Genomic DNA, 21,418 nt, shown 5'->3' on the forward strand with positions numbered 1-21,418 from the left:
AGGCTAGGGGCATCCACTGTAAGGGGCAATCAGAAGCAATACCCAGAAACCCAGGTTGTTTTGGACAAGTTGGCGATGAAATTCAGCTGCTGATGTGCCCTTTAGACGCAGAAATCACACTACGCACCTTGATGTTTGACCATGTTTCCGCCAGCCTCGCCATCTGACAGCTGATGTTGGGACAGTATGACTGATAAGAGGCGCAGTCTAATGGCCGTGAGGGCAGCCGTGGTTTATTACACACACACCAGTGCCCACTTTATATTAATAATTTTCCTTCCACGTAATAGATTTGGGAGGCAGCCTGTCCTGTCCCCCTTGTAGACTCGATATACAGCAGTACAGTCTGTATTAGGTGGTCTGTCACGCTACATTTGTGGCATCTGGACATAGCAAAGCACAATCTGAACGCAGATATTGGCCCACACCCCATTACCTTACATCTCACCCGGAGTCATCTGCGTGGACCACTACAAAATGGAGACTGAGCCGCAACTGAATTTATACTAATTATAGTGTTATAAGTTTTGTGACTTTTAAAGTTCATTACCGGTTTAAAAACTATACTGTTCCTCTTCTATTTCTCTTCCTTTGCTGTCACAGGTGCTTCCAAAATTATCCTCTTCTATTATTCACGAGGTTGATAGTATTTTGGGCAACAAGCCATATAGCAAAAAAGACTACCGGTCCTAATGCCGAACGCTACCACAGAGAACGGTTACAGTTCTGCTTCGATTCCTCGACTTGCCTGCTTTAAGCTTTACTGAATCCAAGTGGAGTCTGGTCGCATCAAAGAACACAAGATTTCCGGATAATGTCGGGAAACTGTTTAAAGTATTAATGTGAGAAACCATACGCTTAATGTATACAAACCTACGCTGATTTGTTTAGCTGCACAAAAAGAAGTTGCAGGATGAACGCTGTTTAGTGGTTACGGAAAACTTTCTCAACATCTCTCTTATGTTCATCTTGGTATACTCAGGTTTAATTTGAACATTTCCTCGACTGCTGGCAATAGCAAAAACTCGAGCTGTTGCCGCAGTTCAATTCTCTGGTTTTATGTTGCTTAAAAATACGTACCCCCTTTTCTTTCTCAACGTTGTCTACCAAGAACTGGAATTTTCCGAAATCTTCACTTTTGCTTTCTGATTGAATCCTATACCTCAGCTAAAGGCTATTATTTAATATTAAGATTTTTGGTTTTAGTTTTTTGTTTTGTTTTTGTCTTGTTTTTTTTTGCACCAATGATCTCTCTACCACTCCTGTATTTATTTATTTTTTGTCATTTTATATAATCATTTAATTGCATCTCAATTACGAATAAGCAAATCAAATTCTAGCTGTAATAACCGATTTGAATTCAGTCCCTTTAGTGTAATGGATTCATATTGAAAATGGAGCAAACCGTTTTAGCAGTTCCCATGGATTGGCGCATTTCTAAACGTTTGAAATAAATATTTACATATCGATTTAGTCCTATAACTCTCACAGACTTGAATTGTATAATTTGTAGCATGAGCAGTAGCTTTGTCCTGCACCTGGGACTACCATGAGATGCTTACGCTAGACTTTGAACTACAGCCGGTGCAGCTCAGGAGGCCGTTATGTGCCCAGCAGTGGGGGGAGGGCAGCGTATGTGTTATATATCAGTCAGTTCTAATAAGTTCTGCTCTTCTGAATTGCAGAACTGGGAGCCAAAATGGTTCTTCTCTGTGCCTGCCCTGAACCCCAACTTGCTCCGCGGAGCGATGGCCTCTGGAGCGGATTGACATATCGTCCCCAACCGCCTCCAATTACCCCCCCCACAATTATTGTTTCAGATTCTGGTGAAGGCATATTGTTCCCCTGCTTTTAGACTACACTTAGTGGATGCAGCAGTTTTGTAGACTGAATCACAGTCAGGAGAGAATGCAGCCTATCCAGTGATGTCACTGAGGCACGAGGCATGCACCAGTGATGTCACTGAGGCGCGAGGCACGCACCAGTGATGCAACGGGTTACAAGTAAATGGATTAGCTACATTCTCAGTAGTTTTGTTTAGACAATGCATTATCTTCAATACTACATCTGTAGCCCTGTTATAGAGCATTTCCCTTCATATGCGCATACAGGCCTCAATTTCACCATACAGCAATTCAAGCCTAAATAATATGCCTCTGCCGGAAGTCTAAAGCATCGTCCTCTATAGATTGTGTGTAACAATAGGTAACCTCATTGGCTGTGTGTACGTTTGCGGCATCAACCCATTTGGGAGGAGTGTCCGCTTTCCCTAGCAGCTTCTCTCTATGTGAGATTCTATTCTGGGAATAGCCGCAAAGCGCACAATTTTTACGTAAAGCACTTATGCCATTGGCTTCACTGTTTTTTTTCGGGTGTTCCTTTATTTTTATTTATTTTTTTATCCTTTTGCACAGTCGTTATTATCCATATCGAATCCATATCAAATGTACTTCAGCGATCATAGTTATTGACTAAACATTTTTTTGAAAAGAGCAGTAGGAAGTTCCAGCTAATGGGGACCCTGACGACAGCCTAGTGTGGAACAGTCCCTCTAAGAAGCAGCTCGTGTAATATACTGGTGACCAGTTGCTATTCGCACAAATATATGATTATCAATATCTTTCAAGTCAGGATAATGAAAGCTAAGTTTTGATTGGCTGAAGTGTACTAAATCACATTCACTCCTATTGGAAGTAAATTTGCACAAACTTTTTAGAAAAAAAAAAAACAATCCGCCCTTAGCCCGACGTCCACCGTACAGCTAATTGCTCCATTAGTCTAAGAGCATTTTGATTATCAGACGGAGGGCCTGATTCAGAGTCGCTCGTTCGCTCTGAGCAATGTTCGCACAACTGCGCATGCGTATGGGTCGTAATGCGCATGCGCAAACCAGTCATTGCGGTCAGAAATCGTGCGCTCGCAAAACATCAAGGGGCTGCTTATTTGATTGACAGAATGTACCGTTTGTGGGTGGTAACAGGGGAAGGTGCTTGAAAACGGGGGAGTGGAGATCCGAACGCAGGCGTGCCAAACGGTAAAAAGGGCGTTTAATGGGAGTGCATAATTAGTAAAGGAGCGTCATCGACCACGTCACTTGGTTGTCTTTTAGCCTGAACTGCTCGCAGTGATAGCTGTAAGAAAAACCTACCACAAGCACTGCGAGCAGTTCTGATGCCTTTCGAAGTTCCCGATTAATCTAATAAATAACGGAGATGACGTGTGATGCGAACAGCAAAGGGGCGTCTTTACAAAATAGCGAGCGCATTTTTCGCTCGCTCAGACATAGAGGCGTCAACAAATCGCAAAGAGCGAGCGCTCAATTTAAATAGCCGGCCCCTTTTTTGGAACGACCGTCCGCAAATAGCGTCCAGCTCTGAATCAGGCCCAGAGTACATATCAGATTTCTCATTTCACTATTGTTGGGTATATCATAACAGGTACTGACCCAGGTGACTGGAAAATGTCCCCAGAGATCTCAGACCACACATCGCCTCTCTCTGATCTGCCAGCTGGAGTGGAACTACAAGCCCCAGCATTCACTGGCATGTTGCCACTTACAGCACAGTAATAGCTGGAGAAAAGACAGTATAGCCTAAATTCTACGGTGTTCTAAGGCACCTGTTACCCACGTGTATAGATACATTTTCCTATGATATGCAATTCTAATGACGAAAAAAATAACTCTTCACTTTCATGAATTTATTTTTTTAATCATTAAAGTCAGCGAATTATAGATTTTTATTTTATATTGATGTTACGACTTTTTTGTTTTGTTATTGATGGACACCGATCCTTTAAGTGGATGAGTCACTGTGCTGAGCCAGTTGCCCTCTTATACAGAGGTGCAGTGAAGTAATGGAACATTAAAGAAACGCGTTAGCTGTCTTATACAGAGGTACAATAACGTAACGGAAGGTTAGAGAAACGCGTTAGTTGTCTTATACAGAGTTACAATAACGGAAGGTTAGAGAAACGCGTTAGCTGTCTTATACAGAGTTACAATAACGTAACGGAAGGTTAGAGAAACGCGTTAGTTGTCTTATTTGTTTAACCTACCAAGTGCTCTTTTCGCATTGAATTGTTTGTCACGCTTATAGCCTGTACTATATAACCTAACCATTATTAAACTGTAATTGCTCATCACAGGGAAAGAAATTAATGGTTGGCGTGAAAAAATGTTTTGTATATAATACAAGTAGGTGAAGGAAACCAGCAGCCGTTGATCAGTGCTAAACAGCTGCTTTGTTAGTTGACATTGCTGTAGTGACCATCTGCATAATGCTTTTATCCCAATCAAACCAAGGATGCTGCATGGTCCTGTCCTGTACTAAGCAACGTTCTCCCTGGCCACTGAATGTGAAGTACAACTGTGTTTTTATTTATTGCCTTTTTGGGGGTTGGAGAAAACATTGTACCAGATCACTGTTAAGGCAGACAATCTCTGCAGCTGGAGGCGATCTACTGCAGCTGTCATCTCGATTTATTGTGCTGTATTATAGCTTAGGACAAGCTGGGGTGTCCGTTGTGGTCTGGCCACCACCAAAAGACCAATCTAAGTGGAGACGTATCACAGACTCTGCTCTGCACCTGGGCTTTATCAGCCCAAAAAGGTGCGTAATCATGTACAAGTGGATTAATCCAATCGCCAACTAAAAGGGGTTTTCCACCGTCAGACCATATTAGTGGATTGGCTTGTGTGTACCCCCAAGGGTTGGTTATTGAGCAGATATTTTTTAATACAAGGAAATCCATGGGGGGGTATTAGAGGAGGAGGACTGGGGATTGCTGCACTTGACTGTAAAGGATAAATAGTCCGAGGGTGGAGTTCCCAGGAAGTCAGCACGATGTGCAGGTATTATACAATCTATTCTTTTACAGTTATTGCTTTGACCATTGCTGATTCTATTTACTCTGGTTATTCACTTTGTCTGAGTTACAGGATCCTAGTCTGTAACCTTTATTTTTGTGAATTAACCAAATATAACCTGGTTACTTCTTGCAGTGACATTTATAAAGTGTACATTTACTGTACAGTACGCACATTGGAGGCGGCGGGGTTATTACTAACGATCAGCTTCATTGGGGGAAATTCTGTAACGTTACAGGAAGCGGAAAGTGGAGGTAAATTAACTCCATGGCCCACATGTAATAGTCTGCGAATTGCAGGCACGGGCGCAATTTCTGTCATATAGAGTGTAGCTTAAAAGTGACAATCATTTAAAAGGCAAAACAAACCCAATTTTGCTTTTTCAATTATTTCCTTATATAAGAGGGCTCCGCCCCAATCAGGACAGCTTTTGTCTTGCGGGGGGCATAACGTTGGGTTATATCACTGATTCACAGCTGCAGCACTGAATGAATCTTTAGAGGGGATTGGGTACAATGCAGCCTAGTGATAGGCCCGTCTCTCCTTTGGGAAGTGGCCACGCCCCCCCCTCTATTGTCTGCCCGGACTTGAACAGATGCAAAGTTGAAGATATGATACTTTATTGCTAATAAAAAATCCACTATTATAGGATCCTTGTTAGTTAAGTGATGGCTGGTTTACAAAATGGCTGCCTGTGTCGTGTGAAGATGACACTTTACCATGCTTTAACATTACATTCAGGATGTTCAAGATGGCGGATTGAATCAGACTGTCTGTATCATGTCTTGTCCGTGTGTAAATAAATGCTATCTTTTTTTATATTTCTGTACATATATTGGTTGAGTTGAGCTGCATTACATTATGGACTGAGATTGCATTGTGCTTCTGAGCGGAAGTTCAGAGATTAACAGCTAATGTATTAATGGAATGACAGCAAAATAAAAACAAAAAAATAGAACATATTTATTTCACTTGTACTGTGTTTTGTTCTCATCTATATAAACTCAGCGGTGGTTAGACGGTGGGGGAAATTAACACAGTACTGCAATCTACTTATCCATCAGGTAAGTCCTAGGACTGAGATCTAGGGTTTTATGTAATAGGTTCCGAATTTACGTGTTCGCCAGTAAATTTAAAGCACAATTACTTAAAAGGCTGGTTTTGCCTCATAAGTGACTTCTGCGTTTAATGTAGTGGTGAACTCGCCGAAACAGACCGGTTCCATAAACTCAGAACCTATTACATAACCCCTCTAGACTCCAATGTACTCTCTAATTTTGGAAACGTGAAAAGAACCTTTTGCAGAACCTGAATTCATGGGGTTAGTTAATCAAAATGTCAATGTCACTAAATTTGAGATATACCCAAGTTAAATAAGAATCAATGAGATGCACATGGCCTCGAGGGGAAAGATCTCAGAGACTAAGGTGGGAATAATCTAGAACAAAATGCTGAAAGGCAAATGGGATAACATACGTGAATCCATCCATACACACCCAAGCAACTCCGATATAAAAGGTGGTACATAACTAGACCCATCTCACCTAATAAACTATTCAAACTCAGACCAATCTTGGGGAAATTGGGAGAGGAACCATTCACCATAGTAGGGCACACTTGTCCAATAACACTGCACAACAATGAAACTGTTTCCGATGTGAAAATAGTTACTTCTAATTGATGTCAGCATGCAAAGAATGAATATGACATTTAAAACTCTCAGCTCTGAGTTCCGAGTTATAGCCCATTTATGACGATGTAGGGGTATTCCTAGTGAAGTGGGCAGAATGGAGAGAATCTTACCAGCAATATGCGTTCCATGCAGAGGGGGCGGGGCCTAATGACCCAATTAAATGAATCAGTTATTTGTCCCCTCCCCTATTCAAATATATGCGATTCACGGGATTACCCACACAAGATAACTGTGGTGCACTGAGTGACAAGCATAGTGAGCGATTCCACCCAGACATTTCAGCGACGGAACAAAGATATCAGGGTAGGTGATCACTACTGTAGGACAGTGACAAGAGATGCCCCAGAAGAGGAGTACAAGCGACAAGCAAAGAGAAAGCACCCCCATGACTAGGCCACTATATTACATAGTACTTTCCTATGCTGTATGTTTGTTACGTATGCTGTATGTTTGTTTCCTATGCTGTATGTTTGTTACGTTTTGTGTTCTTATTTGTGATTGATTGAATTAAAACAACTTATTTATTTTCTATCAAGAAAATATCAATTATTTTAAAATAGCTTTTCACTATGACTATATTACTAATGTACATACAGTATAGTGCAAGTAGTGTAGCTCCAAAAATAGAGCTAGTAAAAACATTTTGAAATCATTTTAGTTTTTCTTGACCTCAAATTAGTAATGTATGACTATTTTTAGAAAGGAAACAAATGAAAAGTATTAATTTGTTGTACAGTGTAATTAATACACTTTGGAAAGCAGTAGACAAATGAACTACAAATATCAGAATATTACTGCCCTGCCAGTGCCCCACATTTTCACTACTATGCCCAAATCCTAGACTCCTCACAAAAATCCCTAATAAAACAAGATGCTATTAAATAATTTGTAGTCGCCTTTTGAAGCAAACAGGACAAACCTTTAACTAAAATGGCATCACATATTTGGCAGACCTACCCCATGGAAGCCATTACTAGTATTATCCAAGAGACCTACTAGAAATGTAAAGATATCTGGTCATTGTGCTCCATATATTATGTCTTTCAAATAAGTTGGCTGCCATCTTGTGGCTGATAATGGGAAGTGACAATTTATCAAGACAACTGCAGTATCCATTTACCATGCTCTGAAAAGATTAGCTTTTTCAGGAGCTTGGTTCTGTTAGCTATTATTAGTATACATATATTTATATATATATATATATATATATATATATATATAGCTACAAGGGTTCTGCAGTGCCTAACAAAGTACATAAACAATTGAGCAGAACAAGAGAACTGACTTACAATACAAGATAATGCAGGACAAGTACATGTATATAAACATTGCTGCAACAGCAGTCACGTCACGCAAATAAGTAATACGGTGGCAGAGGACAAGGTGCTGTAAATAATAGCAAGGAAATGAAAAGCATATGGGGGAGGAGGGCCCTGCTCCTTAGAGCTTACATTCTAAAGGGTAGGGGTAGACAGACAGATGTGACACAGATGGCATAGACAGTGAGCATGGGATGGAGTGTTAGGATGAGAGATGGAAGGCTATGATGAAGTAGTGGAACTTGGGTGCACGTTTGAAGTTTAGAGAGGTGGAGAGTCTGACAGGGAGAGGTAGAATGTCTTTAGATGGTGTTAGCCCATTGTAGTCTATGGGCTACACTAACACATAATTTTCTGGATCCCTCTCCTGTAATTGCCTCTTGCAATAGTACAGACAGGTCCAAACCCAGAGCAGACTTATCGGAGCTAGTGCCCCTGCGTCTCATTATGTCTCAATATTGACAGAGCAATTTTCGGCTGTAATGAAAAATTTAATTCTGCCCCTTAGTAAGATTAGTATGTTTGAAGGAGTAAGGAAATGCAGTAATATAGAGAGAGAGGTTGAAGAGGATATTTGCAGCAGGGCACAAAGGGTGAAGGAGCAAAGACGTTTTTTTGGGGGAGGGGAGCTAGGTTGAAATGCTGACTTCTAATGTATAGACCGTGACTACAGTGGCAGAGAGATAATGACTCAGAATAGGAATGCATAAGGCATTAGGTGGTGGTCTTGTCTGGTAGTGTTGTCCTTGATTTTGAAGTAGTTGGCATAAACATTAACTACTGTATGAAGGTGGAGGGCAGAGGTGGTAAACATGGAGAAGTTGGTAGAAAGTAGTAAAGAGTCGCTGGGTTCTAGGGTACTGGGTAGATATAAAAGAAGTACGACATGCTTGCTTACAAAGGGAAAGAGCAATGTTTTGGGAGGAAAGCATGATGACACTGTCTTATTGCATAATGCCACGTTTTGCCTTCAGTAGATTTAATCAGTGGGAACAACAGCTAGTGAATCCCCCTGATAGGTCCTACTGTACTTGAGAAGCAAAGCATTGGGGTGTTTAACGGATAGGTTTAATGTCTGTTTGACAACAATGTTATATCTATCCATGTCTATAACTGTCTATATATACAGTACACAAAATTAAACCATGGCTGTAGTGTTTGATGCCCTAAGCACCTACTAAGGCAGAAAATCTTTAAAAAAAAAAACCATCAATGTGGACAAAATGAAATATGTGCCAGTGTGGGTGGCCCCGTACCCAAAATAAAAATAATGTGCTTATCCGAACCACGATAATTATTGAAACATCAGATGAAAATCTTTGCATATATCCAATGGATGATCTCAAAGAAATGGAAACCAGGAAATCACAGCGCACCAAGTATAACCGATACAATTTATTACGAGACACAAATGCGAACGTACAATAGTTAAAATTAAATGTAGCCTATCTGAGCAGATATACAGGAAACTCCAAGTGCCTCTTAATCGCCATACACTGGATCAGGATGTCAATCCAATGCATTTCGTCTATGACAGGGGTCTTCAATCTTTAAGACAGTGTGGGCCACATTAAAAATTTCAAAGCCCGAGGGCCACTAAGCTTTGCTGCGGTATATACTCTCAATTTTAGAGGATTCTAAGACCTTTTCCAGACTCACAAGGCTGTAACGAAGACTTCAAAAGATAATTGTATTATATTAATGAACAAAACATGGTCTATTTAACTTTTTTACAATAATATGTTCATGTCAGTGCGAAACTTGGCATTGCTTTTGCTTGGCTAGCTTGTCGATGTTGGCATCAATGTTGGAAGTCGCTATGTACAGACTATTCTCAAGACGGTGGTCTGTAATCTGAGTTCTCGCCTTAGACTTTACGTGCTTCATCCTGGAGAAGAATTGCTCACATAAGTATGTGCTTCCTAACAAAGCACACCTCTTCAGAGCGTGCCGCCGGGGATTAGGGAATTCATCTTGAGAAATGGAGTCTTTGTAAAATGTAAACAAGGGCATGTTGAAGAGTTTTTCTCGCAAAGATGAGTTGTCCTGGAGATCAAGCAGCTCCGTTTGTGCTGAGCTCGGGCATTTCGGCAGCATTGACAGTAAAAGGCATTGAAAACAATGGAGCTTTCTGGATGGTTGCGCTCTGCACTGATGGAGACCCACGTGATGCTGACACGGAGGACACATCAGAGCCTCTCCCCACCTTCTTCCTGGCAGCGCATCCTATCACTTCCTGGCAGCAGAGACGTTGGTTAACCCCTTCAGTGCCAGCGTCCCCGCCACCAATCTCTCCCTCCCCTCCAAAACCTGTGCCCCAGTCGGCGGGCCACGGGTTGAAGACCCCTGGTCTGTCACAATGAGATGTCTGAGATGAAACGCACCAGAAAACATTGTAGAGCAGGGATTCCCAACCACAGTCCTCATGGCACACTAACAGTCCTGGTTTTAGTGATATCCATGCTTAAGCACAGATGGTTATTTAGGTACTAATTAAGTCACCTGTGTCAAGCTATGGCTAGCCTTAAAACCTGGACTGTTAGTGTGCCTTGAGGACCGTGGTTGGGAACCCCTGTCGTAGAGGAACAAGATGCAGTTGGAACTCGCTGGACAAGTGAGTAGTGTCAAATACCAGTAGCATATTTGTTAGTAACATTGTGATGTTAAATGAAATATGCAGCCGTTAATAAGTTATGTTAAATGTAACCAACAGTGATAGAGGCTATGTTCCTCTCCAGTGCTGCTCTTCTGCCTTCTGCCCTGACTGAGCCTAGCTGTCCATATTGCGCTGTCTTACAGCCTCCATCTCCCCCAGGTTCACCGGTACATATTTTGAGATGTAGTTTTCTGCCCTCTCTTCCTCAGCTATATTGGTACAAGACTCATAATTTTTCTTTGGTTATAACTGATCCCTTCCCGTTTCAACATCATTGTCAGCCTCTTCAAATCGGTTCCTGAGACCTCGAGAATTCAGATCTTCACTGGGTATTCTGCCTCCCCCAGGGGGCATATATGCTAAACACATTTTGTGCAAAGTGTAAGTATCCCCTGAATGTATTACAGGGGTTCCGCAGCAGATATCTCTGAACACATCGCACATGTTTCTTATAGGGGCTGCTATATTGTAAGATTTGCCAAGCCTGGCCTCGTTAGCGAATGCCAGCTTCAGGTGGGGTTATCCATTGTACCCTATAGTCTGCATATCACATCATATACCAGGAGAGGGATCCTCGATCCCTCCCCGGTAATAGCTACTCGAGCTTGTGCTGTCTGATGACTGCAGCATAAAGTAAAGTGATTGTTGATGCGATCACTTTACTTTAGAGCTGCTATCGAAACGCCCGATCCCTGGGTGTGATTTTTAATACATGCCAGCGCTACAGAATGTCTTATTGTCGCGTCCTCTTCGTACTCAGTCACTTTTCACTTTCTCTATCCCCTCAGGGGCCTGAAAACAAAAACTGTGCATTAACCACAGGGTGGGTACTGAGGAGTGGCATGGCTGTACATTTGCATTACTTCCTGTGTTACTACGTAATGTTTCGCATACAGTACTGCAGCAGCTGGAAAGCAGTGAGGTCTTTCATTTGTTAATTTTTCATATATTTAGACACATTCTAGAATACAGATGTAAGGAGCAGCAGCTCTCACAGGACTTATACATAGTATAGAAATGGGCTATAGAGCTCGATGTTTCAGTTTATTCAATTAACCCATTATAGAGTGTAGTAACGGTATATGAGCTGAGTGTAGGTCTAGTGTTTGTAAATCAGTCAGAGCCTGATATAATAAGGGGAATACGTTTGAAATGACAGCACTAGTAATGAGATGTATATTCTCATTGCCATAACCCAAGTACTGTGCAGAAGGGGAGAAGGAGATGTAGATATCTTTACTTTATCATTTTGCAACCAAGTAATGCGCTGGAGACCTTGGAACAGAGATTGTCTGGAGTTACCACGTATTGTATTTGCACTGCACAACCACCAGGAAACATCACCCGTGTCCTATGCTGTAAGCCTGCATGAGCGAGGATCCCTTACACACCTATAGGCAGCCAGGGTAGGGGAATGCATCAGCGAGGAGTGAGCTACCTATTCTCACACCGGTAACATAGTGATAATGGGTTACATATGTGTTTTTGGTCTGCTCACTTTTGTATCCAATTTATTTAATTTACTAAAAATTCAAGTAAAAAAAAAAACCAAAGTATAACTGGAAGACCATGGAAATGAGACGTTACTACAACATTGCTGCAAACAAGAAATGCACAAGAACATATGTAAGTTGTATCATTGTACTTGTCAGATTCTCCACCAAGTCTATTGCAGATTCACTGTACAACATTGTATCTCCGGATCAGCAGTTCTCGGCACTGTGTTGTCTGTCTGAGTATATAATACTGTATACTTTCCATCATGGAGACTGGATAGATATTGGGCTTGGTCATCGTGCACCTCCTTGGGATGCATGTGTTATGGTCACAACTGCTGTAGGTAATTAGTGATAGAGCAGCCCCTTAGTGTTTATACCCACGGCCACATCAGGTTATGTACATTTATTTTTGTGCTATAAATATTGTTTCTCTATATACAGACTCAGGCTTTTCTGACTGTGATTCTCTGCCAGTGACCTTGTTTGCCGTTCCTGACCCCCTGCTGACTGCCGCTGGCCTTTAATTGGTGTAACCCACTGGGACTCTGTGGCCTTGGCCTGTTCTATTCTCCCCTCGTTAATCAGCAGTTATCTAGCGACACTAACCTGTGGCTTCCCTGCGCTGAAGGCTATCGCTGCCTTGCTTAGATCCTTGGGGAAATCCAGGATTCCGATTAGGCCCTGCCATTCATAAATCACTATGGTCATAGCGTTCTTACATCCGGACTGATCATTGCAGTTTCCCTAGGCCTACTCCATGCTGACGGTGAATAGACAGGACTAGAAGATGCATTTCCTGTAAGCGGTCTCAGGCCACTTCTAGCATTACTAGGGCCGGCTCCAGGGTTTGGAGCACCCTGTGCCGGCCCTCAAGAAGGTGCCCTAACATCGCGTGCGACTGAATTTGGGGGCATGGCCTAATTACCATAGGCCACGCCCCCGGTGTGATGTTATTTGGAGGCGTGCCCGCATGGCACACCTCCAAATAACGTTAGGCTGGGGGTAAAGCCTAGCACTCTGTCACTGGCTGGGCTTCCCCCCAGCCCTCTCCCATCAGTGAATGGTTCCATTCACACTCCGGGGGCACTCTTGGGGTCCCCAACCTCCCGATTTGACCACCCGTGGGCCACTTCGGCCAGTGGGTGAAAGAGCGGGACATTACTGTCCCGCTGAAATCGGGATGCTGGGGAGGGGTGCCGCCCCTCTACGGGTGGCGCCCCTGTGCGACCGCACTGGTTGAACACCCCTAGAGCCGGCCCTGAGCATTACTGTGTTAATTCTTCACCCGTCTTGCTGAAATGTGGCATTTATAATTAATGAGGTATTTCATGAACCCGGTCAGGTTATATGTGGTACGTCCAGGCTACCGCTACAGATGTGTCCCATTAAACAAATCCTCCTGGGAGCGGACATAATTTAGTGATCAGGTGTCACAAGCTAGAACTCTACAGTATACTGTACTAGCTTGTGACCCCTTCTCACGAGTTATGATATCTTGGGCTCTATTCAGCAATAGTGATAATGTTGCCCCAAATATTATCGGGCAACATCGCCACTATTATTTTTTATCAATTATTAAATTTTAATTCAGCTATTAAGCATTTTTTTTATGCAGGGACAGAGTTTGCGGTAACAGGCTGTCCCTGCCATGTTGCAGAAGGCATTGTGTTTGGGATTCCGAAAACAATCCCTTCCACACACTCAGTCATGCGCATTGAAATAGTCTCCGGTGACCACCGACGGGTAAGTCCAATTCGAGCCTGTCAAAACTGTCCAAATTGATTGAAATGTGTACACAGACTTCATACAAGTCTGTATACATTTATATTTATGCTTTTGTATATTTAAAATGTATACTGTATATGTTTTAAATATAAAAGCTCATAAATAGACATGTATACAGACAAATATGAAGCCCATCAAAGAGAACAAAACCCAAGCGCCGTCAGAGAGCTGCTGGAAATAAGGGGATGTCAGTCCCTAAAAAAACACATAAACAAGAAACCAAAGGATTCCAGCGCTACTAAAAGGATGGACAATGGACAGTTGAAATTATAATTCTAATACAAAATGTAATACAATGTTACACTATAAACACATGTAAAGAAATTATACACAAAGGAATATGAAAATAAAAGAATGAAATAAAAAATTAACTATTATAAAAAAAAAAAAAAAAGCCACACATAGGTGTAGGTGAACCATATCTGATAATTCTTAAATGAATCCTCCTTCCAATTATAACGCAGTCATGTGCTGGCTAATGAAAAAAATTATTATATGGATATAGTGTTCCTTAGGCGAGAAGAATTACCGGTATTGGATGATTTTTCCAGTCCTTAGCAACATTCAGTGGCCGATGCAGGTATTAGGACTGTTAATACTCCACTGGAAGATGCATACTCTGCCAAAGTCTGTAATATGAAGCCTGTGTACACATTTTAATCCACGTAGACAGTTTTGACAGGCTGGAGTTGTGCTTACCAATCGGTGGTCACCGCAAAGCAGGGACGGAGACTGGGCGGAGTTACAAGATCCTGCAGGGACTTATGGGAAATGTCCATCTGTCCCTGCAGTTTTCGGGAAATTTAATGTATTTTCTCCATATAACGCCCTTCGGAGATGGCGTTATATTAAGTAAAATATTTTTTGAGTAATTTAACGCTTTACACTCTGCTGAATAGGAAAAAGCGTGTAGAGAGCAATGGCTGATGCCTACAGTGTGGTACTCTGTGATATGGGAATTAATGGAGAAAATAATAGCGTTAACTTCTCCAATAACCCATTGCTGAATAGTGGACTTAAAAAATGCGTAAACTATAATTTTTCGCATTTTTTATGTAAAAGTTGATGATCTTATGTCTCTAAGTAACATGATAGAGAGCAACTGAGGGCACAGTCACTGGAATCAGTATGACAGCATGATCGGCGGTTCAAATCCCGACAGCGGCTGCCCGGCAGGCGTGAAAATACAGATCGTTCTAGTTAAGCATTTGCTAAACCTATTCTACCCACTAACCCTAACCTCCCCAAGTGCCTAAACCTAACCCCCCCCTTCCCCGCCGCCTAAACCTAAGTCCCCAGGGGGGTGCCTAACCCTAACCTCCCTGGGGGTGCCTAACCCAAGTCCCCCCTGGGAGCCCCCTAACCCTCCCTCCTCCCTCGGCTGTCTACACCTGCCTTACCTTTGAGCGGTAAGCCAGGTGTCGGGCTCCCGGCGTAGGTCTAAAGACAGGCGTCGGGATTACGATGCCTGTCATTAGACACTTGCCGTGATTAGACAGTTGGGAAGCCGGCTGTCGGGATTACGTCCGTCGGCTTCCCGACTGCCACCTCTGTCACCTACCCACCTGCTTTACAAGGTAAGAAGCCACAGGTGAGGCAGAGCAGGGATGTACGGTCTGATTTGCAGAAGTGCCTGTAGCAGCGTCCATTGAGGGTCGGCCATCTGTGAGGTTATGCAATTATCACTACAAACGCCTTCCCTTGTGTACATCTGTGTGGCACAATAATAAAGTGGCATCATTAATGGCAGTGGGGCAGCAGGCACACATATTTGCAGTGTTAGAAGATAATTGAATTTGTCTGCGTTGAAATGCATCTAAAATATTTTTTTATTATGTGGTTTTGGTGCTGGTACGTTATCTACATTCACTTTATTCCATCCAAGTCTTAGTAAATAGACCCCTAAAGCTGACTACACACACAGAGACTAAAGCTGACTACACACACAGACTAAAGCTGACTACACACACAGACTAAAGCTGACTACACACAGAGAGACTAAAGCTGACTACACACAGAGAGACTAAAGCTAACTACACACACACAGAGACTAAAGCTGACTACACACACAGAGAGACTAAAGCTGACCACACACAGAGACTACAGCTGACTACACACACAGAGACTACAGCTGACTACACACAGAGAGACTACAGCTGACTACACACACAGAGAGACTACAGCTGACTACACACACAGAGAGACTAAAGCTGACTACACACACAGAGACTAAAGCTGACTATACACAGAGGGACTAAAGCGGACTACACAGAGACTAAAGCGGACTACACACAGAGGGACTAAAGCGGACTACACACACAGAGGCTAAAGCTGACTACAAACACAGACTACAGCTGACCACACACACAGAGACTACAGCTGACCACACACACAGACTAAAGCGGACTACACACAGAGACTACAGCTGACTACACACACAGAGAGAATAAAGCTGACTACACACACAGAGAGACTACAGCTGACTACACACACAGAGACTAAAGCTGACTACACACAGAGACTAAAGCTGACTACGCACAGAGAGACTAAAACAGACTACACACACAGAGACTACAGCTGACTACACACACAGAATAAAACTAACTACACACACACACACACAAAGACTAAAGTGGACTACACAGAGACTAAAGCTGACTACACATAGAGGGACTAAAGCTGACTACACACACACACACAGACTAAAGATGATGACTACACACACAGAGATACTAAAACTGAATACACATAGAGAGAGACTAAAGCTGACTAAACACACAGAGATTAAAACTGACTACACACACAGACTACAGCTGACTACACACACATACAGAGAGACTACAGCTACTACACACACAGAGACTAAAGCTGACTGCACACACAGAGAGACTAAAGCTGACTACACACACAGACTACAGCTGACTACACACACAGACTACAGCTGACTACACACAGAGACTACAGCTCACTACACACACAGAGAGAGACTAAAGCTGACTACACACAGAGAGAGACTAAAACGGACTACACACAGAGACTAAAACTGACTACACACACAGACTACAGCTGACTACACACACACACACAGACTAAAGCTGACGACTACACACAGAGATACTAAAACTTGACTACACACAATGACTAAAGCTGACTACACACACAGAGACTAAAGCTGACCACACACAGAGACTACAGCTGACTACACACACAGAGACTACAGCTGACTACACACACAGAGACTACAGCTGACTACACACACAGAGAGACTACAGCTGGCTACACACACAGAGACTAAAGTGGACTACACACACACAGAGACTAAAGCTGACTACACACAGAGACTAAAGCTGATTACACAAGAGACTAAAGCTGACTATACACACACAGACTAAAGCTGACTACACACACAGAGAGAGACTAAAGCTGACTACACACAGAGACTAAAGCTGACTACACACAGAGACTAAAGCTGACTACACACACACACAGAGATCCTAAAACTGACTACACACACAGATACTAAAACTGACTACACACACAGAGACTACAGCTGACTACACACACACGGAGATTCTAAAACTGATTACACACAGACAGACTAAAGCTGACAACACAAACACAGAGACTAAAACTGACTACACACAGAGACTACAGCTGACTACACACACAGAGACTACAGCTGACTACACACACAGAGACTACAGCTGACTACACACACAGAGACTACAGCTGACTACACACAGAGACTACAGCTGACTACATACACAGAGACTACAGCTGACTACACACACAGAGACTACAGCTGAGTACACACAGAGACTACAGCTGACTACATACACACACACAGACTAAAGCTGACGACTACACACAGAGATACTAAAACTTGACTACACACAAGGACTAAAGCTGACTACACACACAGAGACTACAGCTGACTACACACACAGAGACTAAAGCTGACTACGCACAGAGAGACTAAAACAGACTACACACACAGAGACTACAGCTGACTACACACACAGAATAAAACTAACTACACACACACACACACAAAGACTAAAGTGGACTACACAGAGACTAAAGCTGACTACACATAGAGGGACTAAAGCTGACTACACACACACACACAGACTAAAGATGATGACTACACACACAGAGATACTAAAACTGAATACACATAGAGAGAGACTAAAGCTGACTAAACACACAGAGATTAAAACTGACTACACACAGACTACAGCTGACTACACACACAGAGACTAAAACTGACTACACACACAGAGACTAAAGCTGACTGCACACACAGAGAGACTAAAGCTGACTACACACACAGACTACAGCTGACTACACACACAGACTAATGCTGACTACACACACAGACGAAAACTGACTACGCACACACAGAGAATACAGCTGACTACATACAGAGAGACTAAAGCTAACTACACACACACAGAGACTAAAGTGGACTACACACACAGAGAGACTAAAGCGGCCTACACACACAGAGAGACTAAAGCGGCCTACACACAGAGAGCCTGAAGCTGACTACACACACAGAGACTACAGAAGACTACACACACAGAGATACTAAAACTTGAATACACAGAGACTAAAGATGACTACACACACAGAGAGACTACAGCTTACTAAACACACAGACTAAAACTGACTACACGCACAGAGACTAAAGTGGACTACACAGAGACTAAAGTGGACTACACAGAGACTAAAGCTGACTACACACAGAGAGACTACAGCTGACTACACACACACAGAGACTACAGCTGACTACACACATAGAGAGACTAAAGCTGACTACACACACAGACTAAAGCTGACTACACACACACACACACACACACACACAGACTAAAGCTGACTACACACACAGACTAAAGCTGACTACACAGAGAGAGATTACAGCTCACTACACACACAGAGAGAGACTTAAACGGACTACACACACAGAGACTAAAGCTGACTACACAAACAGATACTAAAACTTGAATACACACAGACTACAGTTGACTACACACACAGAGACTACAGCTGACTGCACACACAGAGAGACTACAGCTGACTACACACACAGAGAGACTACAGCTGACTGCACACACAGAGAGACTACAGCTGACTACACACACAGAGAGACTAAAGCGGACTACACACAGCGGGACTAAAGCGGACTACACACACAGAGAGACTAAAGCTGACTACACACACACAGAGACTAAAGCTGACTACACACACAGAGAGACTAAAGCGGACTACACAGAGACTAAAGCGGACTACACAGAGACTAAAGCGGACTACACACACAGAGACTAAAGCTGACTACAACCACAGACTACAGCTGGCCACACACAGAGAGACTACAGCTGACCAAACACACAGAGAGACTAAAGCGGACTACACAGAGACTAAAGCGGACTACACAGAGACTAAAACTGACTACACACACAGATTAAAGCTGACTACACACACACACAGACTAAACCTGACTACACACACACACAGACTAAACCTGACTACACACACACACAGACTAAAGCTGACTACACACACACACAGACTAAAGCTGTAAACACAGAGACTAAACCTGACTACACACACACAGACTAAACCTGACTACACACACACAGACTAAACCTGACTACACACACAGAGACTAAAGCTGACTACACACACACAGACTAAAGCTGACCACACACAGAGACTAAAGCTGACCACACACAGAGACTAAAACTGACTACACAGACAGAGACTAAAACTGACTACACACAGAGACTACCGCTGACTACACACACACAGAGACTAAAGCTGACGACTACACAGATACTAAAACTTGACTACACAAAGAGAGACTAAAGCTGACTACACACACAGAGACTACAGCTCACTACACACACAGAGAGAGACTAAAGCTGACTACACACAGAGAGAGACTAAAACGGACTACACACAGAGACTAAAACTGACTACACACACAGACTACAGCTGACTACACACACACACACAGACTAAAGCTGACGACTACACACAGAGATACTAAAACTTGACTACACACAAGGACTAAAGCTGACTACACACACAGAGACTAAAGCTGACCACACACAGAGACTACAGCTGACTACACACACAGAGACTACAGCTGACTACACACACAGAGACTACAGCTGACTACACACACAGAGAGACTACAGCTGGCTACACACACAGAGACTAAAGTGGACTACACACACACAGAGACTAAAGCTGACTACACACAGAGACTAAAGCTGATTACACAAAGAGACTAAAGCTGACTACACACACAGAGAGAGACTAAAGCTGACTATACACACAGACTAAAGCTGACTACACACAGAGACTAAAGCTGACTACACACACACACAGAGATCCTAAAACTGACTACACAAACAGATACTAAAACTGACTACACACACAGAGACTACAGCTGACTACACACACACGGAGATTCTAAAACTGATTACACACAGACAGACTAAAGCTGACAACACAAACACAGAGACTAAAACTGACTACACACAGAGACTACAGCTGACTACACACACAGAGACTACAGCTGACTACACACACAGAGACTACAGCTGACTACACACAGAGACTACAGCTGACTACACACAGAGACTACAGCTGACTACATACACAGAGACTACAGCTGACTACACACACAGAGACTACAGCTGAGTACACACAGAGACTACAGCTGACTACATACACACACACAGACTAAAGCTGACAACACAAACACAGAGACTAAAACTGACTACACACAGAGACTACAGCTGACTACATACACAGAGACTACAGCTGACTACACACACACAGAGACTACAGCTGACTACACACAGAGAGATTAAAGCTGACTACACACAGACTACAGCTGACTACACACACACAGAGACTACAGCTGACTACACACACACAGAGACTACAGCTAACTACACACAAACAGAGACTAAAGATAACTACACACACACAGAGACTAAAACTGACTACACACACAGATTAAAGCTGACTACACACACACACAGACTAAACCTGACTACACACACACACAGACTAAACCTGACTACACACACACACACAGACTAAAGCTGACTACACACACACACAGACTAAAGCTGTAAACACAGAGACTAAACCTGACTACACACACACAGACTAAACCTGACTACACACACACAGACTAAACCTGACTACACACACAGAGACTAAAGCTGACTACACACACACAGACTAAAGCTGACCACACACAGAGACTAAAGCTGACCACACACAGAGACTAAAACTGACTACACAGACAGAGACTAAAACTGACTACACACAGAGACTACCGCTGACTACACACACACAGAGACTAAAGCTGACTACACACACAGAGACTACAGCTCACTACACACACACAGAGACTACAGCTCACTACACACACAGAGAGACTAAAGCTCACTACACACACAGAGAGACTAAAGCTGACTACACACAGAGAGAGACTAAAACGGACTACACACAGAGACTAAAACTGACTACACACACAGACTACAGCTGACTACACACACACACACACACAGA

At 42.8% G+C, this 21,418-nt stretch overlaps 1 protein-coding gene across 10 annotated transcripts in view; it reads left to right on the top strand.

Moving 5' to 3' along the window:
• The window catches only part of KCNAB2 (potassium voltage-gated channel subfamily A regulatory beta subunit 2), a 244,950-nt gene extending 239,117 nt beyond the window's left edge, over positions 1 to 5,833 (top strand). For 9 of the 10 annotated variants that reach the window (XM_088447733.1, XM_088447738.1, XM_088447737.1 and 6 more), the window contains one exon: positions 604 to 5,833. In XM_088447733.1, coding sequence (XP_088303859.1) covers positions 604 to 693 — 90 coding nt within the window. In that variant the 3' untranslated portion in view covers positions 694 to 5,833. The remainder of the gene's footprint in view (positions 1 to 603) is intronic. The other variant, XR_015869848.1, reaches the window with a different exon arrangement.
• The last annotated feature ends 15,585 nt before the right edge of the window (positions 5,834 to 21,418 follow it).

This window comes from Taudactylus pleione, unplaced genomic scaffold, assembly GCF_031769625.1.
Source record: "Taudactylus pleione unplaced genomic scaffold, aTauple2 ptg000437l, whole genome shotgun sequence".
Classification (NCBI taxonomy): Eukaryota; Metazoa; Chordata; class Amphibia; order Anura; family Myobatrachidae; genus Taudactylus; species Taudactylus pleione.